Genomic DNA, 22,331 nt, shown 5'->3' on the forward strand with positions numbered 1-22,331 from the left:
CTAATCTTGTCCACGGGAAATAAACAAGCACATCTGCTCGAGGGTCATTATTAAAGCCACAGTTAAACTTTCATTGCAGTCGCCGGGGGAATGAAGAGACAAGATGCCATGAAGAAAGTGATCAGTGTTGGATCATACAAAGGCTCCCGACAGACTAAACACAAAGCAGCATATAATCATGATCCTAAATATAGCGGACATTGTACACTTGATCTAAATGATACTTGCTTCAATCTTAATATCTTTGGAGGCATCCAAAGTAATGCCTTAATGTATTTCACTGAAAGCCTCTGATATTGAAAATACCAAAAGACAGTTTACTTTACATAGTACATTCCAATCTTCTGTTCATACGCATTTACAGCATGGCAGAAACTCGTTACTACCATTTTTGCATGCTGTAATAATTTCTCTAATTATCCTCATCAATATTTGTTTTTGTGATGGTTCAGACTAACAGTAACCATTCAAAGAAAAGTATACATGCTGACAAAGGTCTTTCGGTCTGCATTACGTCATGCATGACAATGGTTCAAAAATGTTTACGTTTTTGTAGAATTTGTCACAACTTAAGGACCATTCTTTAGCGGTTCCATTCATTTTCCCAAATATGCATTCGTAAAATACTTACTATCCACGTTTGAATCCCATCATAAGATACAGTGTGTAAAATAGATTATACATTCTTAAAGTACAGGTCAAATGTGCCATCCAAGTGCAATATTTAGCCAGCCATACAGCCATTAGTTGTGAAAGTAGTACTGCTGTATTTACAAGCATTTCAGACTTTGAAAGCACAACATTGCCATTTTTTTTTTTAGCGCACGAGGGATGCTTGCCTTCGATCTGCCGCATGAATACTACCCGCTCTGTTCCGAATGCCCTTTTCATTTCAAACCACTAATAATCATAAATCTACGATGGATTCAGCATGCCGTGCCATAATGACCTATATTATGAATTTAAGCTGTTAGTTACTGAGGAAATAAAAAAGGGGTCAGCATCTGCTTTGGCTACCATTGAAAGAATATTCAAAGGACCTGAGGGACCACTTAAAGCTGTACAATGTGCTGCTATATGCCTCAGTGCCTTGTCACAAAAAATGCACAGACACATCACCCATCATTTACATATGCTCGTGCTTAACTCTTTGCCAATTAGTCAGGACTCACTGCCTCCCTTCTGGGATGCCCATGCAAAAAACAACAACACTTGTAGCATGAAAATGTGCGAACGTGTTCATGTTAATAAAAGACTCCGAAAAATTACTTGGGCCCAACGGCCAGCCACTTTAATTGGCCAATATAAGCTCATAAAACAAACAAAAAAACCTGTAAAACAAACACATTAAAACATAACAATACTGGATTCAGGTCACTTGAAAAATACACACAGATCAGAGCCGAATTGTGTACTTAGACATGCAATGCAAATCCAGCCAGTGAGACATAGCATGCTGTGCTGTTGGTTTGCATGAGTGCCATTAGTAAGATGGAGAGCTGAATGAGGGTTGCCCATGGTCAATCTATCCCGAGGCTACAAGTGCAGGAAAAAATTAGGCTGGGCGGGGCAGATCGTCATCAGGCCACTCTGACCCATTTGCCAAAACCTCACATAGATTTTGTAACCCACAATAGCATGTCACACATTTGACCATCGGCAACAATAAATATGATGGTGCAGCAATTAAAGTCTAAAGGAGAAACTTGCATATTTAGCAGACTAAAATGATTAGATATAAGACTAACTAACTTTCAGGACGAACAAACGCCTACCGAGCACAATTAGGAAGAGACCTGGAACAGGCGCTGTCAAATTGTCAAGTCACTGACTGTGATTGTGTCTTGAAATGGAAAAAAATAGCCAATTAGGAAGAGACTTGAAGATGGTGCTGTTGCTGGACCCATAGAGGACTACTGGACAAGCAACTAGTTGGGTTAAATGTTTGCATATTCTACTAAATGACAAGGAAAGTTTGTAAAAGCAATGGAGCTACAAGTAAAGCTAACAGAAGGGCACAACGATTGATCATTTTCTGATTGAAAGTGTTTTATCAGGCAACATGATCATGTGATAGCCAAATCATCTATTTTTTTTTTAAACATCTGTTGTGGCATCCTACCTGTCATCCTGCCAAGCTCACAGATCAGAAACAGCATTCTACTTGTGGACAGGTCAAGCTAGCCAATCAGCATGAACCTCCTCCCCGTGCTTTCCAACATTAATGCCTTCTCAATTGGCTTCAACTGAACCAGAAGCACAGTTATTATAATATATTATTGTTATATTTAATCCCCAAGGAAAACAATAGTACGTCTGTCGTTTGGGAATATTTCGGATTTAGGTTGCAAATGTCAACAACGCAAAATCTAACAATTTGACTATAAAGTGGAACCTCGCTTTATAAACGACCTGCTTTAACAACACTATTTTAAAAGAATTACCGCAGAAGATTGTGCACTATTTCCTAATGCATCTTGAAAGAAAGAAAGAAAGAAAGAAAGAAAGAGAAAGGCAAAAAAATCTGTATGTGGCTTGACTAAGGAAAATATGAATCAAATGTTTGGATATGTATATTTGAGGAGAACGCATCAGCCATAGAGCTATAAGTATTCATTTCAAACCAATGCTTGTACATTGGAGCACTTAGAAATGTAAAAACAGGCATGCTTCTTCCCGCATGTTATGATTGGCGCCCGTTTGACCCAAGCCACCATCTTTAGTTAATGGGTTGTTGTGTTGTTTTCACTGCAGGCACAGACAAAGACCCATGCATGGGTTGAGGGCAAGAACGTTGTTCTCCTACTCAAAACAAAAAGTGTTTCTGTTTGAAGCTCAAGGCGTGATGAAGGTGTGCTGCAGCATTGCTTGTCGGCTCTGACAAGTCGTGACACACCTGAACTGCAGCATGACTTCATGCATGCCTCCTGCTCATACCACGACACCCTTCATTGCTGTGCAAATGCAATCGTCTAAGAAACAGGGCAAACAAACTACATTGTGTATGAAGGGAGATTATATAAATGCGTGTATGTTTAAACTGCATTAAAATATTCAATGCATTACTTTAACTAGCTCTTACTGTTATTTATTTTTCTATGTAGTGGTTGGCAACAACTATAAAAACAAATTACTTAACTTAAATACTAGGTCTTCAAAACAATACCGCACTAGCTAACGTTATGCATTTATCATATTAAGATCGATAGGGCGGGGAGAGACAGTTGTGCTTAGTCTAACTTGAAAAAAATACTTAAACGGTGAAGTTTACAAGATGACAACACGGACTCAAAATTCGCCTTTGTGTAAATAAGACTTGTGTTTGACACGCATTGTTTTGTGGTATTTCATTAGATTTAATCAGGCTACCAACACTTAACTTGGCCATACGATGTAGCACACACTTACACATAAACTTCATAAGCGCATCAACTAAACCCAAGGACAAAAAAATACAAATAAAGCAGGGAAGCAATCTTACACGTTACTGTGGCGTGGACTCTCGTGGACCGACAGTATTTGAGCTAACAGTCATTATGAGACGTTCACGGACGCACGCATAAAAACATCGCCCAAATCACCGTAAAGTACACGTTTTGTAAAGGAGAAAGTAAAGTAACTTACAGGTTGGGGAGCAGCGCAGAAGCCGGAGTTTGGTTGAAGGTAAACAGTCGTCGTTTAGTGCAGCGCGTGAGCCCCGCAGACAGTGAGGAGGAACATCCCTGCGCTCCGAGCTTTCACTCGACACAATCTCCTCAACCGCTAAAGCCAGCCACGAGCTCCCGCTTACCGTAAGCACCGGAGCTCTCTTAAACGCGCACATTAAAAAACTACCGTAATATACACAAAGCGCCGCCGCGTTGCTAATATGGCCTCTCACGCAACTAAAGGGTCAGTATCACTATAGACTGCCTTTGGTGTCAACAGAATCACTCAGTCATGATAAAAAAAAAATACATCTGAATAATTAAACACTTATTTTTATATTATATAATGGCAACAATTTGCAAATATAAAATGATAAATCTCATGAAATATGTTTACTTCATTTTACATTTTTTTTACTTGTCTGTGATTTTTGCATATCTCACACTCAGTTCTGCTAACTATGGTGTGCGACAAGTGGTTAAATGTAGCCTACAAAAAAAAAGTAGGCCCCAAGGTATTTGGTAAAATTAATCATTCTGTTTTCATAATCATATTGAACATTTTTCATTTGTCCCTGAAATTGTCCATCATCAAATCTTAAACAGGTTTAACATTTGTGATTATTGGCCCTAACCATTTTCCTAGCAGAATGGGAAGGAAAAATCATTCCACTTTACAGGATAATCACTCAACTCACTCAATATAATCTTTAAGACATCTGATAATGTCTTGACTTTATTTGGAAGAGGAAGAAAAAAATGCTGAAATGTATATTGATTATTGACAAGTGTACTACACAAATAAAAAATAAACATTCTCTGTGCTTCTCACCACTGCAGAACAGCTGTTCATCTTTCTGTTGTCACATTTTGTCTTTGTCGAGAAAATAACAGTACTGAGACACAGGTGTTAATAAAACAAGTTCCTCGACATTGAACAAAGGTGCTGAATAAGTGTTGGGGGAAAAAGGCTCAGAGGAGTCAGCGGCGGAGGCAGGATTACAGTCAATGTGTAGGTGGTGAAATCTGAAACCGGGACTAAAATCTATGCATTGAATAGGACAGCTCCATCGCTGCTGGGAACACATGTCAAAAAGTAGTCATGGCAATATAATTTCAATCTATATTTGATCACATTTGTAATATATGTGCACATACCCAGCTGTATCATAAATATATTGCTGGTCCATGACGTAAACAGTTCCACTTCAGAAGTACACCGTGATAAATGGTGCAGAATTTGATCTGACAAACAAATGTAAAAACAGCTACTTTTTGTAAACAGTTCGACTTTGTTACTGCTTTATTCGAGACATCCTACGTCCACAGGTAATCCTTTTAGACACCCCTTGCATTAAAGTCTCTGTGGATTTTTTTTTAAAGTATGTCTCTTTTATTTGGTAATTCCATGGCCCAAAAATGGATCAAGAATTAAAATTTTCTCCTCCTCCAAATTCCCCGATGCTGACATGGAAAACAGGATGTTGCTGTTTTAAGCGCAAGACGGTAAAAACGGCATCTTCATTTAATGAAAAGGATTATTTAGGTGCTGTCGCCGGAGGGGAACCACTCATCACAATGGTAAGGTTGTAGAAAATCAATGGGGGCAGTTACTTCCTGAAAGAAGGAAAGAACAAGCTAATAATGCCTGTAAACACAGCAAGAGGGAAGGTATTTCTGGCAATGTTAACGCAGAATGAGGCATCAGCATCAAGTGTTATATCTCTACGGAACACCAGAGATCAATACATATACTCTATGGATTGCTGGACGGAGGGACGGACAGATGATAGACAGCTAGCTAGCTAGCTAGCTAGATAGATAGATAGATAGATGAATTAGATTAATCATTATTCCTTCCATCAGAGCTTTGGATAGAATTAGAAACGCTGCGAATACATAAAACAAACAGAACATTATTACCAGTGAATCGCTCTCCCAAGCATACACAATAAAAGTGGAAAGTAAAAATGTCCTCCCAAAAGAGTACACAGACAGCATGATATCTCGCATTCAAAAACAATTAGACAGCCTTTGAATGTGAAGAAATCCCCCAAGGCTTTGGTACATTTGCCTCTCACAATTTGCTTCTATAAGCTGCTCCTCTTATGAACACAGTGGCGTCTCTTCTTTCCAGTAATATGTTATTAAAATAAAACACAAATTAAAATCTTTCTCAAGGTTTGACAGTTGATAGACTGTGGGGTTACCAAATATTATTTTATAAGCTAAAAATATCTTGGATCTTATAATATTAAGAGTTTTTTCCAATTACGCTCAGTCAGCCCAGAACCCTAATAACTTAATTGATGTTATATTTCTGCTAAGTATGACAGTGGATGCACGGACGAAGGTTTGAGAACCATCAGAATTCAGGCAAAAGAATAGAAAATCATTACGTTGACAGCATGGAATACATTTAAATCTACGATGAATATGCATGACTTTGTGCATATGGCTGCAGGTGCGTCACCACAATATATAATCACGACCTAATGCAATCGCTGCATGTAAGAGCTAAATGATGTCAAGTTGTCAAGTAGATAATACATCTGCAGCTGCAGGAAGCAAAGGTTTTTCCATGCTTGTCTAAAATTGACTTGTTTGCTTTGTTACTCAAATTGTCTTCATAAGAAATACTTTACTCAAGAGTATTGTATTGCATTTGCTCACCTTGTAAAAGAGAAAATGTCAGCATGAAGCACGACTGTGCCTAATGTATCGTCTCCTTCCATGTTCTTCTTCATTTGTGGTGTCTTTTGGCACTTGGAAAGCCATCTTGAAATGGCACATTACTAGTCTGCATCCAACTGATATTGGCTTTCCACTGCAAAGAAACCAATGTGAATTGATAGTGGCTCGATGTTGTGAAGTGTCGTATCTTAAGACAATACAACTGGTCAAAAGACTGCTCGTATCTTGAAAAATTAAGAAACTTATTTTTTAATGTTAGATTTTATATGTAGTAAATTGGTCATCAAGAGTGGGGTACCAGAGAAAAATAAATTTTTGAGGTGCTTAGGGTATTTGATATTTCAAACAATATTTAGGAATATTTTTTTTATGACAGCTACTGTTACATTTTGGAACAGGACAACTGTAATTTACACAACAAGGGCAAGTGTCGTGTATATTATTTATTAATTATTTGAATAGAAAATGTGCTAAAGCAACCATGTGAGAAAGTTGTGGCGGACAGTCCATGGAGCATTAAAAGCAACCGCCTACTAAAAAAAACAATCACTCTTAGGAAGTAAAACAGTGTAGTTTGCCTTGATTTGGTCCAGAAATATCTCAACGAATGAATGGCTTCCCTTGATTTACATTAGTTTTACAGAGCGGATTCATTTTTATGACTTTTCCTCCTCTATCTTGTGAGCTGCTTTCAATCATAATTACAGGGCAATTCATCTTGTTTGCGGTAATACGGAAAGGAAATGGCGTGTGTATAATAAAGTAGTGCAGGAACAGGCTCACGTACTGCTTTCACTGGTTTGTTAGACTGATACGAGGAATATTTTTAATGTAAAGCCTTCGAAAACACATTGATGAAATCAGACTTTTCAGCCTGAGAGGCAGCAGTCGTCCTGTTGCTTGAGTGCTCATTAAAACCCACAAAGCGGTAAAAAGATTGCTAATTTAACATGCATAATTCAGCCTCTCGAGTGTGACGCAACGCTGCACCATCAAAGAAACATTAATAACTTAATTACAGGGTAAATATTTTTAATTCTCCCAGCTCAAAAGTAAAAACAATTTCACAGGTTAGTGGGTAGTTATTAACATCTGCAGCATGGACATTTAGTATTTAAACCATTTTAGCAGAAATTGTCTCGAGGTATGAATAGTTATTTTTACCTTCTATAGGCTACTGTGTTTTCCTGCGGTTTGCTGGCGGCCAGTCCAGTCCAGGTTGGAACACGGCTCCAGCCCCCTACCGAGGACACACACTGGAGAAGCCAAGTATAATACATTTATTTTGACAAACAAATACTGTTAATATCTGTCTGAATTTGGTAATACTTCAAGGCTAAAAGTCGTTAGCAGTCATGTAGCTCACTTGAATCAAATACAAATAAGGACATCATGAAAAACTTACTTTTACATGTTTGCATAGAAGTATTCGGGTGTCTGGTTGGTGTTTGCCCACCTATGCCCATATCTCACTGAGCGGTGAATGCTTGTGAACATTGCAAATTTTGTGTTTTGTCAGAGTTCATAAAACATGTTTGCAAACAATTTTACTTGTCACAGTTGTTTTTGTCTTTCATAGTTTGTAAACAGTGCCAAGTGTTTGCAAAACAGTCACAAGTATTTGTAAACAGTTATAAGACGTATCGCCGTATTTCTTTTTTATTCGCCAATACTAGAGACCTAGTGACCACGGCTCTAACATGTAGAGCCATTCCTGCACTGCATTTGCCGGTCAAACAGCCACTAATAGTTGCCATCCATCACTTTCCTAAACATTTGCGTGTTGTATCTAGGAATCGCTAAATGTTGCTAATGACAGAGGTGGTCTAATGATTTTCATCAACATTCATCAGAAAAGTTGACAAATCCAACATTCGCCAAGTTGGCAAGCTTCCACCGCTCAGTGAGATTTAGTTTGCAACTAAGAACATATAAAAACTCTACTATGGTGGCTTTTAAGGGACAAAGGTGATTTTATAACACATTGTTGTAAAAGTCCCAATTAGCAGTGTGTGTAAATAAAAATGCTTAATGTTGACAACATTCTCATAAATGTCTATTATAATAACAAACTTAGGTTCGCCATAGTATTTCACTGTTGCCGTATTACTCATATTTTTCTCCTTCACAAGTGGAGATTGAGTGAGAGGTGCTGACACTCATGATAGTCGTGAAATGTTAGCAGCGCTGCATGAAAATATGACAGCCCTCTGGGGATCCACAAAGAGAGGCGACTTCTATTACACTTCCCCTCACAGCTTCCCTTTTCTGTACAGCCTGAACATCCAGCAAGGCCAATTATTTATCTGCTGCTGTGGAGCTATTTATCGACAAGGGCAATGTACAACTGAAACACACTTAGTTCAGCCTACAGTTAAAACAATAGTAGTCCTCGGATAAAAGCCACCACTGATTTGCAGTTGGCAGAAATAGTCAAGTGTTACTAACAACCACTTTTTGGCTGTCTTTTATTCACATTTCGTTGAATAGCTCCTAAAACACATTATTGCAGCCAGGTAGGTCAAAGACTGTAGCCTTTTCATTTGAACTATTACAAATGGGCTGAGTTCAAGGACTCCGCATCCTGTCTGCCAAGAAAAAACGACACACGAGCTGACCTTTATTTCACCTCACTTCCAATAACTGTGCGAAAAACGACACGTATGACTAAGCAAATGTTGACTGTGGCGGCCATCTGGTGGGTTCAGTCATAAAAATGATCTGTAATTGGTTTGGCTGTAGATCATGTTGTTGCAGTCCTCAATAACGTAGGGTAAACACAGCAATAAGCAGTCCTAGTTTTAGCATTTTCTTTCTCTTGCAATCAATGTTAGCAAAAGTTAGCAAACTCTTATCTCTGAACGATCTCATGTGGAGTGGGGTGTTTATTTGAATTTGCTGTAATGAAACCTAGTCAACAGTATGTATAGTCAATACATGTATGGTAAATACCCAGAGGAATCTTCACAGGCATCCGTCCAGTTGCTTTTCTCAACAGGGGCCGTGGAGTCCATCCCAAATGACTTGGAGGGAAAGACACGATTACACCCTCTACTGATCACCTGTCAGTCAAGGTGGGATTTGAGCCCACAACTACATTTCCAATGACCCCTTGTCGTCTCTGAATCTGAAATCTGTAATTGTGCCATTTCTGTACTCTCTGTGATAATGGAGTTAATAGCGCTTCACTTTGAAGTGTATTATTTGTACACAGCCGCCCTGCCTAATGTATTTTTCCAGCCCTTAATGGGGTAATACACCACCTACACACTTAGAATGTAGGATTCAACTTTTAAACTTTTTTTTATTTTTTATGCCAAGATGCTGCTGCATTAGTCAAAAGGGCAACTGGCTTTTATGTTCACGTTGAAGTGTAACAAACATGTAAATGGTTGTCAGCTTTGAAGGGAAATGGCTGCAGAGTGTATTCAGCTGTGACCAGTAAGCTATAAAGAGGCCCGCAAGACATTATTCACATTTCTCCCCCAGCATGAATTCGAGCAGTGTAAATTAGTCAGGAGGCAAAGAAAGGTGCATACGAGGAAAATAGAAAACCGTGAGGATTCAAAATAGCTCCAAGGAAAGCATCGAGTAGGAGGTGTAAAACTTTTGAGGACATTGTTTCAATGAGCACTTCAAATCTCTGTCATTTAAAAGAAAATGACGCATGTAAACTTGATTTGTAGCTTTATGGCTTTCATGGTCATGAAAACAGCAAAACTATCAGAATCCAAACAATGATGTAAATGTAAGGTGTTTAAGCTATGTAGCTCCATCAGACACTGTTGTTTGCTTATCTAATTTTTTCTGTATTTTGTTTTTTACCCATGATATTTGCTTTTTTAAGATTTATTTTCTTAACCGCTTGTCCTCACAAGGATCGCGGGGGGTGCTGGAGCCTATCCCAGCTCACTTTAGGCAGTAGGCGCTGTACACCCTGAACTGGTGGCCAGCCAATCGCAGGGCACACAAAGACGAACAACCATTCGCACTCACACCTATGGACAATGTGGAGAGTTCAATTAACCTGCCACACACGTCTATGGAATGTGCCACCCAAGAAGAAAAAAATCTACTAACGTCAGGTTTACATACACAAGTCACCAAAAGCGGGGGAAGCGTGAGGCGGCGCAATTGCATATCACGTGGACGGGCGCGTGCGTGGGGCGGCGCGGAGGACGCGTTTGGAGACATGGTGCGGTACGGCGAAAATTCTCATTTTCGCCAAAGTTGAAAAATGTGAACTTTCTTTGCATTTTGCCCCGCGGCCTGATAGGCTGAAATATGTGCCACATCGGCTTCGGGGATGGTCTACGTCACACACAGCGTCCTGTCTGTTGTCGCCTGCGTGCAACAACACGGGCAGCTACTTAACACCCCGTAAAAAAAATGTATGCCCTCCTGCGGGTACAACGCATGTTTTTCAATAAATACATAAAAACACACGTGGGCATTGTTTTGAAACAAGAAAAAAATATTTATTGTGGAGAAGAAAAAGAAAAGCAAGCACTCGCGCTGCCCTCAATGACCACACACGTAGTAGGAAATATCAGAAATACATTCAGACTTCTGAATGTTACTGTTTTTCTGTTTTGTTCCAGATGTTTGAAGTTTAATTATCTGTTTACAATGAACCTTTTCGAAGAATCTCCACTTTTCTGTGGTAAAAGTTATAATATCCCACGGCATGGGATGCAATTTTTGTACGGTGTAAATACTTTTGCCAGGACAGCGGAACGCTTCCCAGTAATTTTTGGTGTGAACATAGCATAAAATACTTTTGAATTGTTCCAGTGTGCTTGTGTAGCGTAATCCGTTTCCAACGATATCTATTATTTACTGAGTTCTGTCCACCGGCTTCGTGCTCTGTGTATCTGATGAGTCACGTCGGTGTGCACATCAGTGTTTTTGTTATCTATTTTGCACATCATTTAAAAAAAACTAAACCAAAAACATTCTCGCAGCGACCTTTATGTCAGGGAGTTCCGGCGAGAAATTCTAGCCACTTTCACCCCTGGGTAGAAGCTAGCAAAAGCTAGCGAGTGCAAAGCAGAGGGAGACAAAAGGCGGGAGCCTGAATCACTGGACTCAGCTACGAACAAACGCAAGATCGAGCTCTGAAAGGTAAGCGGTGGTTATCCCATTGGGTCCGACATGTGCTGCAATTATACTAATACGTTGGCAAAGTTCTTCTTCTTCAGTTATCTGTAGCAGAAAGATAGACCAATTAGTGATTCCTACCCTTACGATATATATATTTTTTAATGTACGTTGATGTGATATAAAAAAAAATTGTGCATATTATTGAAATTAATAGTATTTTTTAAACCCCATTCAAAGACCCATAAATTATTGCAGTGAACATGATATATTTGCGTGTCTAAACCAATAACTATGAAGCAGACGTACCAACCACTAGTCCACCCTGATGGCCTCATTTCCAAATGATTGTTGCATTAATAAAAGTAATAGCGCAAAGTTGGCTGTCTTTAGGACACACATGAGGTAGGACATTTGAGGTCTTGCAATCAGGCATATGCTGACGTGCGCCTTGAGGCCAGAGCAGCTATCAGAGAGGCAGCAGGCGGGTGGAGGGGGGGGGGGGGGGGTATACATGGCATTTCACCTTCGCCAAGCGTGAAAGAATCCGTTCGATGAACATGTCCTTGACAAAAACGCAGACTCCGATCAGAGAGCTCACTACTCAGATGCTCTGCGAGGACCCAGTCTGTCATTGTAGGATGTGTCAAGTACAGCAGATTTCAGACGGCATGTTTGAAGAGGACTCAAAATCACAGTGAAAATGTTTGCTTAACTGTGCAGACAGAGAGGCAGGAAGAATGAGCACCTTGTTTGGTGTGAACCATGCTGAAGGATGATGAATGATGGTTAGTGTGCGTGGGACATAGCAGACATAGTTCATAACAGTGTTGAAATAGATAGTGCCACTTTGCCCTCTCTCGTCCAATGTGCTGACATGTCAATGCAGGGGTGAGCAAAAAAAAAAGAAAGCCTGAGGCCAATTACAGACCGCAGCACGTGTTTACTTGGCTCACCACATGTTCTGTTCCTGAAAGTTTTAAGTACATGTTCTGTTCATGAAAGTTTTAAGTATTATATGTACAAAGACGATGACACACTATTATCCAATGTTAAAGAATGGAAGCGTTTTGTGTTGGAAAAAAAAAAGAATTCAATTTTATTTCTAAAAAGTAGGTTTAAGAAAAATTGCCACACTACAGTATTGTTTTTAAAATTATAAAGAAAAAAAAATCACACTATTTATTTTTCCTTTCCCCAACTATTTACAATAGAGTTCGACCCTGTAGCGTGAATTCAAAGATTTGTTTCTAGATACATTATACATTTGAAGAGAATTGCCAAAATGCCAAGACTGAGAATTGTGTAGTACCGAATTAAGATGTTAAGTGTGTTTCCTGATTTTTGGTGTGTAACTAAAATGGGGTCCCGGTCCAGTAAAACTAAACTTGACTGCCTTCGGTTAACTAGCTAGCTGGCTATTCCTACACCACAAAAATGCATCTTCCTCTTGAATAGTAGGCTGGTCTCGTAGCTTTAGAGCACCTTGTTGGGCGTGAGTGCACTCACATAATGTAGGGAAAACAGAGTAGCAAGAGAGACGATATATTTTTGGAGAGAAAAAAAACGTTTTTTACTTGACACATGCACGTAGACCGGGGCTTTGGCCTGATGCGACCACTTTAGAGTGCCTCGTTGTCGGCCATGGGTGCATGCATGGCACGGAGAGAATGTGAAAGAGTAACTAATTAATTTTATAATTTTATTTATTTTAGTAATTTATATGTTTTCAATTTGAACATGAAGGCCAACATGTGGGCAAGAGATTTGCACTGGTGCAATGCTTTTTATTTGTCATAGATAAGACCAAGTTGAGAAGTGGCCTGTTTTTTTTCTTCCATTTAATATATTTATCTTGTAACCATATCCTGACCTACAATATATCAAATTGATTTGAGCATGCTTCTCAAACACAAAGACGCCTGTTCCTATCATCTGGATGTGACCCCTCGTGAAAACGGTTTGGATATCCTTGTGTCAATTACACAGTGGCATGTGATACTAGTCTGTAACATTGACTTTCAAATTGGCAAAGCACAAACACAACATTTTAATCAAGAGCATCTCTGCAGAAGTCATGAGGTGAGCGAAAAATAAACACAATTGCCCAATGGCCAAGCCAAGAGAGTGGGGGTCAACAAAAAAAAACAACAACCTGTCACTAGCCTCGTCTCACATTTCCATTCTGTGCCAAGCGGAGCCTGCCAGGTGACTCACATGTGAGGCTCCCCGCACACCTGAGCTCACCAGCTGTTGCCATGCCAACGCAAGATGTAGCCACAAGGCATGACGACCCCGTGCGTCGAGACGGTGCACGCCCCTGCTCCTCGCATTTGCCCCCAGCTTTCTCTCGCTCTCGACAACCAACAGACCTCATGAATCATGTCGGCCTAGATGCAATGAAATAAACATGAGGTCCACACTGAAAATGACATTTTCAGATTCGCTCCTCTAGAAGTACACTAGCAAAATCGATCGAAACAAGTGCTGTATCAGCAAGTTCTCTTATACATATGGGGTGTAACAAAAAATAATCTGAATTCAAAAACTTGCTTTGATTTAAAATGTGAGTGAATCGAATCAAACTAAGATACGTATTGAACAGTCTTTTATTGGAAAGCTAAATCTTTGAAGAAAATGCCACGTTTAAAGTACTGATAGTCTCTTGAACTGAGCCGTACAAAATCAAACCGCAATCGCAAATCTCACCCTGGGAATTAAGATGTTATCAAATCGTCTTTTAATGGAGATGCACACCAAAAAAGAAAATCACCAGATATTCAATGAGATAAATACCAATTTCTGGAAAAATGCCTAAACTAATGCAACAAGTATTACAAGACTGCTTGGCAGGCTAGATTAAAAAAATAAAATAAAAATAAAAATAAAAAAAGAGGTGCAGGCTTCATTTCCCCCACAACTGCTCTACCCTGTTTGTCTTTTGCATTTATTCATTCAATATAAAGGTTGAAAATATTTAATCTTTAGCTCATTAATATTTCAAAGGGGATGTGTATACTTTCCTTCTTTGTCCCCACTGTATTGGCACAATTCACTGACTAGAGAGAGAGAGAGAGAGAGAGAGAGAGAGAGACTCTCATAGGTCTGAGCTGAAGAAAGACACTAGTTTCTCATATCTCAAACAACATCCAGCTATCCTTTGGGGTACATTATCGTCAGACGTCAGCCAATCTCACATGTTGCGGCAGGAAGTTGGCACGTTAACTTGTACGCACGGCGGCTAAACAAGACTAAATTAAATCAAGCAAGTTGTATATTTCCTTTATTTAATTTCTGTAGAAAGACAGGATGAATTTTGAAAGACAGAATTATCACATTAAAACATTGCTTCATGATTATTGACAGGCAAAAAGGTCAAATTGTGGTATTACCATAATACAGTGGACACCCACTAGTCGCAGAGAAAATGAGAGATTGGGCTGACCCATGACTAGGGAAAAGTCTGTGAATAATTGACAGCCATTGAAATGCATTAAAATATTTTTTAAACACCAAAAATTCTTTATAAACCGTGAATAACGGAGGGCAGGTGCCGAACCGCGAGTATGCAGGGAGTCACTGCAAGATAAACTGGAGAATGCCCATTTCTGACAAAATTGAACGTCAGTGCTTAAAACGGAAGTCAATCCAAAAATGTTCTTTACAATATGTTCTATGCAGCCCTACTCGAGCTCTCAAGATCGCATGTTGTTTGTTTCTTTAGGAACGCTGCGGAGGCTTACCTTGCTTTCTTTATATCCGTTTCACATTGCTCGACAGAGAGCCTGCCGCCATTAACCTTCACTATGCAGAATGCATTTGGCACATAAATAACAATGGTGGCGTACGTCCAAATAAAGTTTCTACAAAATGTATTATACTGGAAATGATTTTTGAAAAATCAATCTCATAGTTTTGTTCGTAACAACCAAATAAATTATATGGAGCAAACTTGTCATCACAGTCGTTTTTTCTTTTTAAAGCAACAAAATCCATCCATTTTACATTTTGCCGCTCATTAAGGCCAGCTTCAGTAAACGGGTGTGACATGATTGGTCATTACCTGAGCCCTCCACTGTGATGTCATTTTCAGTTGTCAGCAAGTGGCAAAATGGCCACCCTGAGATGGATAAAAATGGTGGATTTCGCTGCTCAACTCATTTTCCACAAACACAATACAGTATTAAATAACAATACCGTGTTTAGACTAGTGGGGGCACATACAACAGCCATCCATCCATTATCTAAACTGCTTATCCTAAGGAGAGTTAATTGTGAGCGTGCTGGAGACTGTAATTGTAAAGTAAATTTTGGGGTTGACTTCTTCAGAGCGTAATCAGTCAAAAAATGTAGAAAATGAAGGTAGAATGGTCATAATTCATTTTAAAGGTTAAGGGATTTTAGGTAAATATTGGAATGTAGAAGAGTTCCTAAGACATCCTGAAAGAGCTCAACAGTTTGAAGTTGGAACATGAAAGAGGAAATGTGTTGACGAATGCCTCATTCCAGTGAATAGGATTTTTTAACCCCCACATTTTTCACAATAATGAGCAATGTGGACATTTTGGGCATGTGGAAACTTGCTACCTGCCTATCCTAGATTTTGTGAGGTTTTACAACACTGAATGGTTTAAGAAATGTGAATTAAGTAATATGCACTCTTCAGAATTCAAAACAATTAGAATGTCATATGAACATAGTAAAAATCACATCTTTTTTTGCTCTCTTCTATAAAAATAGCCCTGAGGCCCTATAGTAGATTATTCTTAGCGTAAAGATGATTATGGAAAATGCCAATTAAGACTCAAATAAATTGCAGATGGCCAGCTGGGCTTTGGACACAGACACCGCAGGGTACAAGGGCCCAGTAAACTTGTGCTTGTACAAATGCATTGAAGCAAGACTGCCCCCTGGTGTCACATTGAAGAATGTTAACATCCCCCCATCATGGTCAAGAAACACTCCTACTCGCTGCAGCCTGCCTGCAGTCACGGGCGTCGCCGTCTTGTTGTGCAGCACTTCCAGCTTCCTCCTATCACAAGCCAAGCACCAGGAGGATGCGTTGAAGCCCAAACGGGAGCTGTCCCGTTGACCTTTCCTCTCCATGCGCTCCTCGCAGACTCCCACCTTCCAGCGGCCTTCGTCTACGGGTACATCCACCTCCCAGTACCAGCGACCTCCACGAAGGCCGCGCTTGGCCAGCACCTGCGGGAAGTAGCTGAAGCGAACATCTTGATTGGTGAAGGCCTGCTGGGCCTCGGCGTAGGTCACCCTCCTGTTGTTATCGGATAGTTGCAGCTTAGGATGGGCCGTGTTGGCATTAAAGATGGGGACAGTGCCATCTGTGCATGAAGGGAAAAAAAAAAAATCTTAGAGCGAGAAGGGGAAGGGGCGTTAGTTATGAAACCATCGATTTCTGTTGTCCTTCATGACAGCAGACAATCAAAACAAAACATTAGCTTTCCTTTTGGAAAACAATGATCAGTATTTTTGCCTATTTTTCTGACGTGTTACGGACCAAACCCATAACAGAATCTTAATTTATGTGCACTGACAATTTGAAATAATGTCCAGGTTTTTAAAGGGATGGACATTAAAAATATTTTTTAATCTGATTCATTTAAAAATAAAAAAAATAAAGCTTTCTAAAGGGGAAGTTTTTTGCTTATTAATTTCTTTATTTATGAGTTAAGCAGCAAAATCCACCTTTTTTATTTTTTTTAATCATTTCAGGGAGCAGCCATTTTGTCACTGGATGTCGACCGAAAACAACATCACAGTCGCTCAGGGCTCAGATAAAAACCAATGACGGATTCTCGTGTGTTTTTTTCTGAAGCTGAGCTGTGATTGGTGATTAACTGTGATGATGTCATTTTCAGTCGACAGCAAGTGGCAAAATGGTCGCCCCCTGAGATGGATAAAAACGGGTGGATTTTGCTGCTTAACTCCTATTCCAAAAATTCAACATTAATAGAATGTGTTTAGACTAGTGGGCACAAGTAACATATTATTGTAAAGGAAAATAAACATTTTGGCTTGACTTTTACTTGATAAAAATATTTAGTTGCATCTCTTCTGGCTTTGTTTTAAAAGGTTTGATTATAAATGAATGGAAGGCTATCAAGTCTCACAGAGCACTGTGTAGAGCTCTCGGTCCTTGCTCGGCTTCGAGATGACCACCATGTTGAGACGTTTCTCCGTCCACTGCTGAAGACATTTCAGCCGAGCTTCATTCGCTTCCTCCGGAGCCTCCAACTGATCCACAGTTTCCATGTTGCTGAGCGGAGACAACATGAAGACCATATGAATACTACTTAATTGGGCCACAAATGTAATGATTTTAAACCTTGTAAATAATCTTTTTTTTCCCAATATGACAACTTTCTTTACATAAATTCAAATAATGGTGTTGAATCCATTAATTTTGACAATAGCCTCATCAGACTGGAAATTGACGTTACGTTGTTTATATAGTATATTACAGTTTGTATACTGGACTATTCGGTTATGAATGAAATTAGGTTTCATAATAAAGTATAAGTGAATTACTTACAGTTGGGGTACTTTTCTGTATTCCTGTGACAAAGGAATATAACATATTGTCATGTTTAGCTATGACTGATAAATATGTCATATACGACAACCATACCATACAAACTCACCATAATAAAGGCTTGGTCCCTTATGAGATTTTGCCCCTTGGCATCAACCAATGTCTCCAAGGTGTATAGTCCTTCCTGGATGGAGCGCAGGGAGTTTTGAAGGGTGCTGAGCTTCTCCTGCAGGTCGCCCACCACCCTGCTCTCCTCCTCTTCCACACATCCGAGCGCCGATTGCTCTTCCTGCTGCAGGGCCTCGTTGATGGCTGCGTACTGCTGACGCACGCCTGCCCGCGCTTCGTTCATAACCTCCTGCAGTTGTGCAAGACAGGCACGAATGAATTGGTTGTTGCACTTAATAAAGATAATCATCGTTCAAAAACGGCACTTTGTCTGACATGGAACAAACTAATTTGAGAAGGGGTCAAACACTATTTCTTGGCATTCAGGGTTTTTCCTGTGTACGAAATTCAGAGGCGGCCACCTCCACCTTATTTTCTCGCCACCTCCAGCTTGAGTGACTGATAATGAGTGAATGCTTTAACATGATAAGAGTCATATTCTTATTGGAACTATTATTCTTATTATTGAAACATGAAATTATTATATGTTTCCTGTAATAAATGAGTCAGTTGAATTTACAGAATACATGCACGCCATGGCACATGGTCAGGATTAGGGATGTTCGATACCACTTTTTTCCCGGCCGATACACAACTCTTGATTAGTCACCGCTACTGATACCAAATACTGATACGACTAGTAAATAAAATTCCCCACCCATAAATGACAGATGATTTTAAATAAAGACCTATATACCGAACTATATAATTTTTTCTTAAGTAACTTTGTATTCATATAATTTCTAATTTCCTGTCCCTAATCCTAAAACGCCGCAGGAGGGCAGCCGATAATGGTATCGTCACCGACGTGAGTACCGATACATTAAAATAAGAGTGGTATTGGCACAGATACCGATACCTGGTATCGGTGGTCACCCATCACACTTAGGATGATACCACCTCTGCCCCAATTTGAGCCAGGAAAATCCCTAGCATTGTATGTTTGGAAGGATGAGTACAGCCAGTCAGGCAAGAGAGACAAAGGGAGACTTAAGGGAAGGTTGATGAAGGCAGTTAATACTAGAAAAGATGCAGAAATAGGCTTAGAAGGAAAACGATAATGTGCTGTTGCGACGGGACAACCAAAAGAAGTGTCACATGAAAACACGGAATAAAACAAAACATGCATGTACGATTTTTTTTCTTACTCTGACGGCTTCTTCTTTCTGAGTGAATTCTGTCACTTGGTCTTTCACTTGCTGTTCTACCCTCTGCAGCTGCTTGATCTCCCCTTTCAGATTACCCTGCACAAACACACACACCTTCCTGTGTTACACACACCAATGCAGAGACCGACGTTTGGGCCAAATGTGAACATTTTCCTTCACTAGTTCCAATTATGGCTGAGCAATTCATTTCTAATTGACATCATATATATAAATTTATTTACATAGTGCCTAGATCCATTCAATACTTAAGAAGTGATGTCCATATGTTTACATACCATTGTTCCAAGAGCACATGTCAAGTTGACGTGATTTTTTTCAAAGTCATTCAGCCCCAGTATGTACAGTCCCCCGCACATAATATTGGGGACATTTGTTATTGTAACTCTTTGCTTGTCAATTTGATGGCGGTGAATGACTAACAATTAAAATGAAGCAGTTTTATCCCTATTCAATTAACTGTTCAGCCCTAGCACACGCTTACCCTGAGCTCTTGCTCTGCCTCCCTGATGCTGATGCAGACGTGACCGCGGTGGGAGCCGATGACGGTGCACACTGTGCAGACGCAGGCGGCGCACTGTCGGCAGTAGATGCGGTTGATCTCCTGGTGCTCCTGGCACCTCCAAACAGAAATGTCCACCGTGGGTGGAACCAGTGCGTGACTTTGGAACACGGGGGACTCCAGGTGGGGACGCAGATGCTCGGCACACATGGAGGCACCGCACACCAGGCAGGTCTTCACCGCCGACTGTTTTACGATTCTTCCAGTGCAATAATGGCATGGCACGGGGCCTGTATTTTTGCTCTGAGGCTGGGCAAATACGTCAACCCTGCTTGGGGATCCTGAAGCGACAGCACCATGTTTGGGGAGCATCATCTGTGACTTGCTGACATTCTGTACAAGGGGAAGTGATACCAGTGAAGTGGAGGCTGCGGTAAACAAACAACTACTGGCAGCAGCGTCGCCTGACACGTGGCCATCTTGGTGCGGTGTCACAAGAGGAAGGACACCACATAAATCAGATTCAGCGATGGCGTCGGAGTCATCTGGTTCCACATTTTCAGTTGGAATAAGTTGCTGTGAACTTTCTTGTGCCCCATCATCATCATCATCATCATCATCATCATCATCATCATCATCATCATCATCATCATCATCATCATCATCATCATATGAGGAGGCTGTATGGTCATTCCACTCGGAATTCAGCCCATTCTCGGTTGCTTCCACACTGGGGGGGTCTTCTGCTGTGTCCGACGGGGAATTTATAGGAGTCTTGCTGACAGATGACGGCTCACCTGTCGATGGTCGCTTTGTGTCAGGTTGCTCTGGACCAGGAGCGCTGGCCTTTCTCTTGCCAAGGAGTTGGCTAGCCAGTGAGGGCCTTGTCAGTGTGGTTGGGTCTTTAGTGGACATAACTGGAAATAAAAGACAACCAAAAGCAGCAAGGATTAAAACAGCAAAATAAGTGATAGAACACTAGTATAAGAATGCTAATTGGAACTGGGCAGGGTGTGAATGTTTGTCGGTCAAGCCAAGTTAGGTGGGATGACTGGGCATGATTTTATATTACAATAAAATGCATTGGATGGACAACATATGGATAGTCTGGGACTAGTGTGAATACTCAACAAAATATTAAATAATAATGAACGTTTAATCGATTAGACTGCACTAAGGGTTTAAAACAAGAATGTGTGTGTTCATTAAAATTACATATTAATTTTTTTAACCTAAATCCGGTTACTTAATTCTGTCTGTTAGCGAGAGCCACTACATCGTGATAACTTACATTGATGTTTCTGCATTTGGTAATTTATTATTATATTATATTATTAGTATGGGATTTTTTTTAATGGGCTTTAGGTGAACTGATGAATACACACACGCTCACACGCACGCACGCACGCACGCACGCACGCACGCACGCACGCACACACACACACACACACACACACACACACACACACACACACACACACACGCACACCCACATACAAAAAAAAAAAAATATATATATATATATATATATATATATATATATATTTAAAAAAAAACATTTATTAATTTTTTTTTTATTGATTTGTTTGTTTGTTTTAAAAAAAAAAAGGAGAGCAATGATGATGTGAAATCGAATGAACAATACTGAGAAAAAAAAATAAAAAATTAAAGATGAAACCTCTACCAAGTGAAACCGTTCAAAGTTAAGTTTCATTTCTGCATCGCCTACCAGGGCTGCTGACTGTCGAAAGTCGTCGACTGCTGCTTTTCGGCGGCCATAACTTGGTGCTGTCAAACGGCAGCTTGTCGTAGCTTGTGTTACACTTCCACTTGGGACAACGGAACGGCCCGTCGGGGTGAATACTCCACAGGTCCCCGATACATCGCTGGCAGAAGCGGTGGTTACATTTGAGGACGACGGAGTCCTGCGTTAGTTCGTTGCACAGAGGACACTTTGCTGGAGTTTCCAACACGCCACCCATGTTGTTGTGCCTTCGTGAATATGATGTTTTTGGAAATTCACTTCCGGAATGACGACGGTGGAGAGGCGGGGCCAAAACATTTGAACCCACTTCCTGCTACTCTTAAAGGTATAGCGTAACGTTAGCCGACAGAGACACTTTCCGTTTTATAGCACCGAAGTTCAATATACATACCTAAGTAACTGTCTAAAGAAAAACTCAAGGCCAAAAAATAAATAAAAATAAATAAATCCTACCTCTGCTGCTGACTGAAATTGACATCAATTTTGCACTCGCTTGTCAAGTCACTTGACTAACCCAGAAAATGTTGAATAAGCTGGGTCTCATTTCATTTTCTTAATTCCTCGCAAATAAAAAAAAACTATTTGGACACAAAACAGCAGTGAAAACAATAATAGTTTGGTTATCATATCTATTTCCTTTTTTTAAACACACTAACTTCAGCTGTTTGGATACATGTTTAATTCATGATCCAGAGGCGCTTTACCAAAATGCAATAACCCTCCCATAAAAGAGACA

At 40.0% G+C, this 22,331-nt stretch overlaps 2 protein-coding genes across 2 annotated transcripts in view; both read right to left on the reverse strand.

The window, feature by feature from the left end:
* Window positions 1-3,780, reverse strand: part of LOC144053145 (tumor protein p53-inducible protein 11-like) — a 34,890-nt gene extending 31,110 nt beyond the window's left edge. The window contains exon 1 of the mRNA XM_077567260.1: window positions 3,625-3,780. The gene's annotated coding sequence lies outside the window, so the exon portion shown is untranslated. The remainder of the gene's footprint in view (window positions 1-3,624) is intronic.
* A 10,927-nt stretch (window positions 3,781-14,707) lies between these two features.
* LOC144054145 (tripartite motif-containing protein 14) lies at window positions 14,708-21,847 on the reverse strand. Its single transcript, XM_077569278.1, has 7 exons — window positions 21,560-21,847; window positions 19,813-20,747; window positions 19,311-19,406; window positions 18,104-18,352; window positions 17,995-18,017; window positions 17,573-17,718; window positions 14,708-16,783 (listed from the first exon to the last, which is right to left on the reverse strand). Exons 1-7 carry the CDS (start codon window positions 21,810-21,812, stop codon window positions 16,239-16,241), a joined length of 2,247 nt encoding a protein of 748 aa, XP_077425404.1. The 5' UTR covers window positions 21,813-21,847; the 3' UTR covers window positions 14,708-16,238.
* Window positions 21,848-22,331: the final 484 nt, after the last annotated feature.

Source organism: Vanacampus margaritifer, chromosome 6 (genome assembly GCF_051991255.1).
Source record: "Vanacampus margaritifer isolate UIUO_Vmar chromosome 6, RoL_Vmar_1.0, whole genome shotgun sequence".
In the NCBI taxonomy this organism is placed as follows: domain Eukaryota; kingdom Metazoa; phylum Chordata; class Actinopteri; order Syngnathiformes; family Syngnathidae; genus Vanacampus; species Vanacampus margaritifer.